The 11,502-nt window shown below is 44.0% G+C and overlaps 1 protein-coding gene across 1 annotated transcript in view; it reads left to right on the top strand.

Annotated features, from left to right (window-relative positions):
- st3gal3b (ST3 beta-galactoside alpha-2,3-sialyltransferase 3b) overlaps nt 1–11,502 on the top strand; it is a 73,561-nt gene that overhangs the window by 27,431 nt on the left and 34,628 nt on the right. The window contains exons 7-10 of the mRNA XM_080779071.1: nt 1,965–2,017; nt 4,365–4,428; nt 5,591–5,686; nt 7,577–7,763. Coding sequence (XP_080635197.1) covers nt 1,965–2,017; nt 4,365–4,428; nt 5,591–5,686; nt 7,577–7,763 — 400 coding nt within the window. The remainder of the gene's footprint in view (nt 1–1,964; nt 2,018–4,364; nt 4,429–5,590; nt 5,687–7,576; nt 7,764–11,502) is intronic.

The raw sequence follows: 11,502 nt of genomic DNA, 5'->3' as shown, positions 1-11,502 counted from the left end.
ATGTGGAGAGGCCATACGTGTGGTTTCTGAATAGAAACGCCACAAAGGATTTACAAGGCCAGCTCCACAAGACCCCCCTCTTGTGGAGGAGGAGGAGGAGAAAATGACAAAGACGGGGACGGGAAAAAAAGCACAAACGTTTATTTATTTTGTACTTTTTTTTTAACCCATTCTGACCTGAGATCAGATTCATACGAGGTTTCCATACTGGACACACACTGGTCTGATTAACCCATTCTGACCTGAGATCAGATTCTAAAAAAATGTCAGTCGTTCTTCGATTAAAAAAAAAATAGCAGACCTACAAGCTCGTAGCGCGCCACTCGGTGGCGCGCTATGAGCTTGTAGATCTGCTATTTTTCAATAGCTAAAGCATAACATGATGCTGAACACCAAAATGGGTTCCCGTTCAGAATGGGTTAATCTTCCCGTTGCACTGTGAGGTTCACCACAACCGTGATCTACAGTTAACCCATTTAGACCTGAGGACGATTCTACAAAATTGGCTCCTAAATCATGACCGTTTTCTGAGAAACCTCATGTTTCTACAGTATGCGTCAGTGGTTTTCAAACCATTTCATGTCGAGGACCCCCAGAATTTATATGTTTATTGGCCGCGGACCCACCATCTCATTATGTTGTTGCCGGGACCCCCTCCAGAAGCAAAGATTTGAGTTAAAAGCGTTCGCTGTGAAAGAATTATATTATATTCAATGTTTTGCGCCACATTTTCATGGTTTTTCAAAAAAATGTGCAGATCTACAAGCAAGAAAGAAAATGTCTATGTTCTATGTCAGTGGTGCTCAACCTTTTTCATGTCACAGACCCCCAGTATTATCTGTAATTGGCCTCCGACCCCCCCATCTAAAAATATCTAGTTCCAGGGACCTCACCAGAAGCTAATATTTGAGTTCAAATCGTTCGCTCCGAAAAATAATATATCCAAAGATTTCGCCCACATTTTCACGATTTTTCAAAAAATAGCAGACCTAGTGCTACGAGCTTGTAGATCTGCTATTTTTCAATAGCTAAAGTATAACATAATGCTTTAAGAACACCAAAAAGGGGGTTCCCGTCCTGAATAGGTTAAAACGTCCCCCCAGAGACACAAAGACGGTCTCTTAACACTTTATTACCTCTCAACTGAGGAGAGCCTCTGATTGTTCAATAGTAGAGTTTGCACTTTGTCATTAACCCATTCTGACCGGGCACCCATTTTGGTGTTGGCATCATGTTATGCTTTAGCTATTGAAAAATAGCAGATCTACAAGCTCATAGCGCGCCACCGAGTGGCGCGCTACGAGCTTGTAGGTCTGCTATTTTTGAAAAATCGAAGAACGACTGACATTTTTTTAGAATCTGATCTCAGGTCAGAATGGGTTAATCAGACCAGTGTGTGTCCAGTGGAAACCTCGTATATAATCTGATCTCAGGTCAGAATGGGTTAAGGGGGCTAATTATGCAATTAATAAATTCTCGGGGGTCAGTTGATAATAAATCCCAGCCAGTATTCCGTTTTCTCCTCCTGCCAATCTTCAGGGCAGTAACGTAAACATGCCGTGACTTCCCCACGCTACAGAGCCTCGCCAAACGCCGCTCTCTCGTCACGTGCCCCTTTACATTGTTTAGGCTGCACTCCACCCAACAATGTGTGTGTATATGTATTCAGTGACAACTTCAACCCGCCGTCTATATTTCAACTACACATTTTTTTTTCTTCTTTTTGCCCCCCCTTCCACTGGAAGAGCCCCAAACGTCTTAACCCGTTTTAGAGCCATTCGTCTCGGTCGGTGCTCCACCTTGTAGACATGCTTTGTCTGAAGTGTTTACCCCTGTGGTACTTATAACAATTAGCTCCCATGTTGTCCTCTTAAAAAAACAAACAAAAGAGCTATATAGCCTTGCCCCGGCCCGGCCCGGCCCGTCGTGACGTTTCACTTTTCACCCTCTTTCTTGAGGTCCAGGTGTGGCGGCCATGCGCCGTGCGGCCTTGTGTGTTTACACGCCTGCTCACAGGGTGATGCTTGACGCCAGACGTCCACACCACATCCAAACAATACTGCTCTCTTCTTCTTCTGTCGCTGCAGTCTTCTCTTAACCCATTTTGGGGCCGGGAACCCCCTTTTGGTGTTTTTTATAAGCATTATCTGTTATACCGTGTATATCTGTTAGCTGTGGAAAAATAGCAGATCTGCGAGCTTGTAGATCTGCTATTTCTTGTGGCGGAAATCTTTTGAATATATATTCTTTCAGAGCGAACGTTTTTAACTCAAATACAATCCTAAATCCCAAATGGGTTAACTTGGTGGGCATAATAAAAATGCTAAGTACGGATGAGTTGTGGTTTCTTACGACTATGGGATGAGGGTAAGGGCCCAGACGTTAAGCCTAGCTCGTATAGCACCTCGCCAATCCCACTGTGGCCAATCCCACTGTGGCCAATCCCACTGTGGCCAATCCCACTGTGGCCAATCCCACTGTGGCAGTCCCATGTCGGGACACACTCGTATAGCACCTCGCCAATCCCACTGTGGCAGTCCCATGTCGGGACACACACGTATAACGTCCGTATAAGTCCAGGATATACCTTTGTGAGTTTGCCAAAGATGGAAGATGAGCTCGAAAAGCTTTCCCGACTGAAGCTCAGAATGAACCGGGCCCTAAAAAAAAAAAAAAAAAGCTTATACGAGAAGAGGTAAATGAGTGTCGTCTTAACCCATTCTGGTGTTGGCATCATGTTATGCTTTAGCTATTGAAAAATAGCAGATCTACAAGCTCATAGCGCGCCACCGAGTGGCGCGCTACGAGCTTGTAGGTCTGCTATTTTTGAAAAATCGAAGAGCGACTGACATTTTTAGAATCTGATCTCAGGTCAGAATGGGTTAATCAGACCAGTGTGTTGTCCAGTGGAAACCTCGTATGAATCTGATCTCAGGTCAGAATGGGTTAATACAGGATGCATGACTCCACCACCATAACTAACAAACACCCTGTGGAATAATATGGCAGGAATGTGCGCTATGGCTAAACAGCCTCGTTTCTCACTCCGCCAACCGGAGGTGTACGTACGTGCCTTCCTGGCCGCCCGGCGCACGGTCGGGGAGAGAGGCCGAGGGCAAGCTCCACACTGCCCACTTCACCGGGAGAATGTGCTTGTTTGAAAAGGGCATTCCTCCCCTGAGTGCTTTTTATGGGTTTGTCTGCCTCCCGGAGCAACAGACACACACATATATATATATATATATATACGCTTCTGACTTCTGCAGGTCTGTTTCTCTCCACCAAGCACAGAGACTTCCACCCTCCCCATAAGCTTGCTGTCACCACCTTGGGTTTGGCGGTCAATCTCGTTTGTGTCTCCTTATCTATAATTGAATAAACGGAGAGACGTTCCCTATACTCCACTTCTGCCTTAAGACCACCTAGTCTGCCGCGTCTTTATCTGTGCTATCCGAGAAGTCCTTGACAATTTGTTATTAAATGAATCCCTCTTAATCTCTCTTTTTTTTTTTTTTTCAAAGGCGAATATAGCCGAGTTTCAACTTTGAAATGTCGTATTCGTATATATAGCCCCGTAGGGCTTTTCAATCTGGGATTACTGAACATTAACTACTGGCTCCTATAGCTAGAGAAACGACCGTCCCAGCCTCCTCCACTTGGATGTGAAACTGCTTTACTTGTTTTTGTAGAGAGAGATTCTTGTAACCACATAAACCCTCGCATCCCAATTCTGGGCATGTCATAATGGGTACAAATTTGGGTGACAATTACAGATCTACAAGCTCTCTCAAGCGTGTTGCATTCATCAGTGTTGTTTTTGGCAGCAAATTTTGATTTTAGTTTTAGTCATCCGGGAATGTTTTATGGTTGGTCTTAGTTTTAGTCGACTAAATATCATAAGATTTTAGACGACTAAATCTACAGTTGATTTAGTCGGCTGAAATGTATTTTGGCGGGCCTTGATGCCGTCATAATGACTGTTCTTTTCACTTGCTGAAAATAGTTGATCTACAAGCCCACAGCGTGTCGCAAGTGTAAAATGACTTGTACTGGAACTCTTGTCCACTAGTCCTAACCATAGCTTATATTTCATGTAGTTTCCATTTAGTTTTCGTGAGTCTTAGTTTTTGTCGACAAAATCAACAAATCAGTTAATTTTGGTGAAGAGATTTGGTATGGGGGGGGGGGGGGGGAGAGAAGGGATCCCAGGTATAGACCCCTGAGGGACCCCAGTCAACAAAGTACCGTATATGTGGTTTTTCTAAAGGGGTTTTTGTCAATTCAAATAATCACTCATTTTGCTCATCTTTACACTTCATTGACACCTCTCCTTCTTTTCCTTTTCCTTGTATTTTCCTCTGCAGAGCGAATTATAGACATCATTTTAACAGCCACCAAAAACTATGGGCTTGGAGAAGATCTGGACAGGTAATTACCACAGTAATTTGCTTTGTATACATTTGCATATACCCCACATTAATATAATTTAAAACCGGCACACTCTTTAAGAAGCTATTAAGAAGATGCCAAAATAGATGAAGATGATGAACCAGAAGCCAGGGCCCGCACTCTTCAGTGTCTCTGATAACGGTGCAGGGAGGAGAGAGAGAGAGAGAGAGGGAGAGAGAGAGAGAGAGAGAGTTGGGTAGGAAAGAATACTCCTGATAGCATTTTAATGTCTCCATGTGCAGATTCATGGTTCAGACCTGATGTTGGATAGGGAATTGTGGATGGCAGCGATCCAGGAATCCCGAGTTGGTGTTGGCTAGACCTCACTCTCACAGCAACTAACTAGCATAGTCCAGACAGATCAAACTCCTTAACTAAAACTGATTAAACTCTTAACTAATAACATCTTAATCACATGATCCCAGAGATAATGTGTACTGATTTTGTGAGTTTTGGGGCTAAAATCTCAAAAGGAGTAGAAATTGTAAAACAAATGGGGCCTATATACAGTAAGTTCTGTCGTGTTCCAAGTTATCCAGGGAAAAAAAGATGTTCATTGTTTTCGTTTAAATCAGAGTAATTTAGTAAGAGAGTGGCGACACTATAGCGTTGACTCCCATTGTTAACAATGGAATGCGGAAGTGCTCTTTCTATCTCAATGGGATAGTTCCAGCCATAGGAGCAATGTTTGGAACTATAGCCCATAGGCACCCGCTTTGCGGCGAGTTGAAAGTGTGACGCTGCTCTCCTACTCTACACTCTGGTTTAAATGTGGCCCTCCTGGCCATTTCGAGAGTTAAAAGCCACCATGAGGAGAATTGCAAACGTCGATCACTCTCTGCTGATTTCTACAAAGGTGCAGACTCTGCACCTTTTGTTAAATTGACGCACACACGTACACACACACTCCTCTCTCTCTCTCTGTCGCTCCAACTAATTAGTCTCATGTCACACAGCTGCGTTTAGATTCTCCTGGCGGATCCTGCCGGGAGCTGCCTATATATATATGCCATAGAAAGCATAGGTGGACCCCAGGCTATACACTTAGAAAGACTCTGTGTGTTTTACTGTTGTCTCGTCTACTCGAGGATTTCTTGAGCCTCCTTCTAACCTCTTGCCTTAATTCTCTCCTGACATCCAGTTTGAGTTGTAAGAGATGCATCATTGTGGGCAACGGCGGAATCCTGGCCAACAAGTCTCTGGGCTCCAGGATAGATGATTATGACGTTGTCGTGAGGTGAGACCGTCTCCTCCAACGCAGTACAGCAACCAACACACGCACGCACGCACGCACGCACGCACACACACACGCACACGCACACGCACACGCACACGCACACGCACACACACACACACACACACACTAGGGCATTCACTTCTAGTCATTTTTACTAGTTTACTAGTCGACTAGTTTTTTTTCTTTATATGAATATTTGTACATTTAAAACTGTGTACATTGGTGACTATAAGTATAATCTACCTGATCTTGAGGCCTACACATTTTTTTTTAATCAACTAGTCAACTAGTACCAACAAGCACACACACACACACACACACACACACACACACACACACACACACACACACACACACACCAGCACTCCTTCGTCAATACAACATAGAACATCTGATGCAAACCATAGCCCAAATGTGCCCAAATTGACTAAATATATTATTTTTGTCAGACTCACTTCCTAAGTAAGTGAGAAGAACATTTGCTGTGCCAAAGTGAGCAACTTCAATGGCATCATTAAAGCCTTTGCCGTGAATTCTAGAGATGCCTTTCCACCAAAATATGAGAGATTTCACACACTTTGCTGTTCTACAGCCCCAAATGTGTCTCAGCCAGGTAAATCTGTACCCACTCCTCACTGCCAAACAGAGTTGAAATATAGGTTCCTCCTAGTTTTTGTGAACATGAAGTCCTTGAAATCCCTGCTGGTATTTCACAGAGAATCTTCAGTCTGTCAGACCCACGTTTTGTCATTGAAATGGCTGTCTTTGAGGGACAAACTCTGCCCACCAACATCTTCAAAGAAAGACACAATTCTGTTTTCAGGACGGCTCCGCTAGGCGGAAACTACGGCGGCTGTGACGCAATCGGCCGTAGCTGTCAAAGTCGTCAAGCAAACGGCTGTCGGGCGACGGGTTCCCATCCATTTTTGGTTCCCATGGTGACGTGTCTATATGCAGCATGTGTCAAACATAAACACTTTTCAGCTAACTTGCCGATATTGCTTAATTCTAACATGCGCTGGACATGATCAGCAGTGGAAAGAGGAAGGTGCTGGAGCAATCTGTGTTATTCTAAAACCGTTTTTTAATAAACATGGTATTAGTGTTATTTCTTCATTCAGATCATGCCGACACATTACACACAGCATAAGAGAGGTGATGGAGCAATCGGTGTAAATGTATGACAGCTATAATTTCAATAAACATGGTTATGACATGGCGTTGTGTAGACACTACGACGTGTACGTGTAGGTTCTGCCGTAGTAGAAAGGGCTGCGACGGAGAGCAGGTTTATGTATCGAGCACCGTTGCTTAACCCATTCTGACCTGAGATCAGATTCATACGAGGTTTCCACTGGACACGCACTGGTCTGATTAACCCATTCTGACCTGAGATCAGATTCTAAAAATGTCAGTCGTTCTTCGATTTTTCAAAAATAGCAGACCTACAAGCTCGTAGTGCGTCACTCGGTGGCGCGCTATGAGCTTGTAGGTCTGCTATTTTTTTGCTGCTAAAACCAAAATGGGTTCCCGTTCAGAATGGGTTAACCTATTCTGGACGGGAACTCCTTTTTGGTGTTTTAACTAAGCATTATGTTATACTTTAGCTATTGGAAAAATAGCAGATCTACAAGCTCATAGCGAGTGGCGCGCTACGGTCCTGCTAATTTTTGAAAAATCGTGAAAATATTCATTTCAGAAAACTGGAGGATTTAGAAGAATTTCTTAAAATTTCGAGGTCAGGCCCAAAATTGGTTAAAGTCCCTAATAAGGGGGCAGAAGAAGGCAGAGTGAAAGTGGGACAGGTCATTTTTGTAACACAACACCCGTCACAACTCTGGGGCTCGAAGTTCTCAATCACTTTCCCTATACCTCTCTGTTGGCTGACAGGCTCAACGAGGCTCCGGTGACTGGCTACGGCAGGGACGTAGGGACCAAGACCACCATTAGGATCACCTATCCGGAAGGAGCCATCCAGAAGCCCGAGCGCTACGAGAAGGACTCTCTCTTTGTCTTCTCGGCGTTCAAACCCCTGGACTTCAAGTGGCTCCGGCAGATGGTCTTCAAGGAGAAGCTGGTAAGGAGTTGGAATGTTTGTAGTTCAAAGATCTAAAGCAAAAAAAAAAAACACACCAATGGAGCACCGTCGAAGTCCGACGTCGATTATCGGTAGAGGGCGCAAATCCATACGAATGGTTTAGCAGGTCGAGCAACACGGCATTGAACATTTACTACGGTACGAGACGTGTGATATACAAGCTTTATGGTGCGTGCTTTGCTTTACTCTGTGTGTGTTGTCTAAGTCCTCCTTCATCACACTTCTATGTGAAGTTTTGAATGTCGACATAAGTAGTATGACTTGGGCAAAAAGCCCGTTTGATCACACATTGCTCCAGTTACGTAATTCAATTCCCACTGGTTCTGACAGCTTGAGAACTTTGGGTAGAGTGGCTTGCAGTCTTCTGCTTGATCTTTGCTAACTACGTATGAATATACAGGCATGGTGCTTGCCTTGGGAACTAATTATGGTAGTTGATTTTTTGTAATTTTATTTTTTTAGATATTTTTACGGTCATTATTACGGAGCCCCTGAATGGCCATGCATTCAAAATATATTTTATCTCGTAAGTACAAGATATTATCTTGTACGTACGAGATAATTATTATCTTGTGCGGATTGTACGCAGCCCTCCATCCCTGTAACTTGGTCACTGAGGGCAGATAAGCAGCCCTCCATCCCTGTAACTTGGTCACTGAGGGCAGATAAGCAGCCCTCCATCCCTGTAACTTGGTCACTGAGGGCAGATAAGCAGCCCTCCATCCCTGTAACTTGGTCACTGAGGGCAGATAAGCAGCCCTCCATCCCTGTAACTTGGTCACTGAGGGCAGATAAGCAGCCCTCCATCCCTGTAACTTGGTCACTGAGGGCTGAAAGAGCAGATTGGATTTTCGTCTGCGAAGTCGGAAATTCCAGCTGTTTTTTTTGTCAGGTGAAACCAGACTACTGTTTACTCATGAAAGTTAGACCCCGGAAATAGACGTCTGGGTTTCCGAGGCTAACACAACGGAGACGGTGCACGCAAACAGCGGGCGCGAGGTTGTGACACACAAACATACACGTTACTAAAATAATAATCATACTAATATGGGGGGAGAACACAACAGGCGCTACGGCGCTTCTTTCACCTGACCAATATCCCTATGCATGTGGTCATTTCTTTCTTTGTTCTCTCGAAGGGCCCTCATTCTAGCTTCCAAGCGAGAGAGGGTTCCCTCTGTTGTCCACTTTCGGATGCCATCTTCGCACGTTGACGCGTGGCTGTTTTATTCAGTCGACGACGACAAAGTAGCTTTTTTGCTATTAATGTTGTATTGTTCTTCGCACCATTAATTAACAGTAACGGTGTGTATGAAATGTTGGGAAAACGGGAAAATCGGAGGAATACCTGCGGAGCTCAACGCTTGCATGTCCTTCCTCCTCTCCAGCAAACCGGAACTGTAGGCGTTTAGTAGTTTGAATCTTTAGAGGAATGTGTTTTTGTTTCCTTTTTTTATTGAGGGTCTAAGAGGCCAAATATGCATTTGAATGCCCGGCTGTATAGTGCACATGTTTTGAATAGTTTGAATGCCTGCTGTGGGACGCTCTCACAAGGACTGTTTAAAATAACCACCAAGGCTTGTAAAAAAGACCTTTTGCAGGTGTTGTTCTCTCTCCATGTAGTGTCTGACTCATGACACCGACTGAACTCAAAGTCACCTTTACTCATGGAGTTATAAATACTGTATACTACTCTATGATATATACGTATACTGTTTGTGTATGCGTGTCCGACGGGATGTTAGGGTTTATGTGGTTAATTACGCTTTCAAAGGTGATTTCATTCATTTTCAGACTTGTTTTCATTCAGTTGGGGGTTTGAAAAGTGCATGTTTTTTTTTTTTTTTTTGTCTTCCTTCTAAGAACTCTGACACTCCGCGTTATGCCCAACGAGCGCCACCCTTGAGTGACAGTGACAATTGCCCTCTTAATCGGCGAGGACTGTCCCGACAGCCTGAATTGGCTTCCCCTTATCTCTTTAAAGGGACTACTGACAGCAGACATTTTAATGGTTCCTCTTGTCCTCTCAACCCCACTGTCACTTAGAGGAGAAAGGGCTCGCAGAGGCACTTTCCTTTCTCTCTTGTTAAACAGTCTCCTGTATCTCTATCACTCACTGCATATAGAGTCCATTCAGTGCAAGGACAATGGGGGGCAGACACTAAGCCAAGCCACTCTTTTGGAGTGAATAAAACAGCGGTAGTCTTAGTTACGGTGTTATTAAACATGTCCAACGCGGCGTGCGTGCGTGTGTGTGTGTGTGAGAGAGAAAATTATGATAAATACCAGGTAGGCTTTTTGAGGAATTTTTTCCTGGTCCTTGACTCCTCACAAAGTTTATTTGTTAGTCTTAAAAATTAGGAAAATATTCCGGTTTGAGTTAGGATTAGATATTTAAGGGTTGGGTTTGGAGTTATGCCCGATTCGTTGATGCATGCCAGTTTTGCTCACTGAAAATAGAATGCCTAGCTAAATGATGAAGAGTTGGTAACCAAATGGACCCTTATATAGATCTTTAACTCTTGAGAGTGTACAAATGTAAAAACATTTTACGCTCTCAAGAGTTAATTATTGTTAAACATCTGAACATTACTTAATTTACAAGAAGTCTACACAATTAGAGAATGTAGAAGAGAATTGTTATTTTTGATAGTTTGCCTGTTATCTCTCCTAAGTGCAGCATAGTATTGTGGACAAACACAAGAATCTTTTTCTAGTTTTGGGTCTGAGAGACTAAACCTCGTCAAATGGTGGTCCGTGTGGCCAACGTTCTGAAAAAATAGTGGGCCCTGGCCTCAAACTGGTTGAAAACCACTGCTTTAAAGAGGAATTTATAACATTTAGAGTCATATAATGTCGATGTCCTAACACACACATTATAGTACTATACACAAACGTGTGTGCTGTGCACGTCTGCGTCTCATTCCTGGAGAGAGGGTTCTTCTGTCCAAATCTGGCAACCCATGCAGGGCCTATAATGGTGGAAGCTGCACACAGCTGTGAACCTTTCAGGGACCAGCAGCCAGCAGGAATTTTTACAGGGTTCCATTTGTCATAATACTACACTCGGGACGAGAGACCACGGGGAGGGAGGGCGAGAGAGAGAGAGAGAGAGAAAAGCAGAATAAAATAGAATGGAGGGTATAAGGTCAGGAGATTGTTGAGGTAAAAGAAAGGGGGGGAGGGGGTGGGGGCAAGGGTCGGGTTCAGGTTCAAGTCCGACTATAAGGCAGAAGGGAGAAAAGAGGATGGAGAGAGTGTAAAGTGAGATGGCGGGAGTGTTGGGTGGTTAAAGAGCTAAAGTGAAATGGAGGCAAATGGCTCGGTTTGGCTCTCATGGCCCCCTCTCAGCCTTTTGATAAGGGGACAGGGTTTTTTTTTTTTTTTTCCTGTTTGTGTCAGAGAGAGAGAGAGAGAGAGGGAATGGACAGTTGGAAATGACTGGGATAATTGATCTGGCCCCTGGCGACCAACATACACAACGTGCTTTGATCTGCTGAAGGACGGAAGAATGTCTGTCACGAGTTTCAGTCGGCGGGGGGGGGGGGGGAAGAAAAAGTGACGTCCCGGTCCCGTGCTCTGTGCCATGATGACATGAAAGAATAACCCATTTTGACCTGAGAAAAGGTTCTACGAATGCCTTCTAAATCATGACAGTTTTCTGAAAAACCCTAACATATATGTGTCTTATGTCTGTGGTTCTTAGACATTTTCATGT

Source organism: Protomyctophum bolini, assembly GCF_963924005.1.
Source record: "Protomyctophum bolini genome assembly, chromosome: 12".
NCBI lineage: Eukaryota > Metazoa > Chordata > Actinopteri > Myctophiformes > Myctophidae > Protomyctophum > Protomyctophum bolini.
This window is presented reverse-complemented; position numbering and strand designations above follow the sequence as displayed.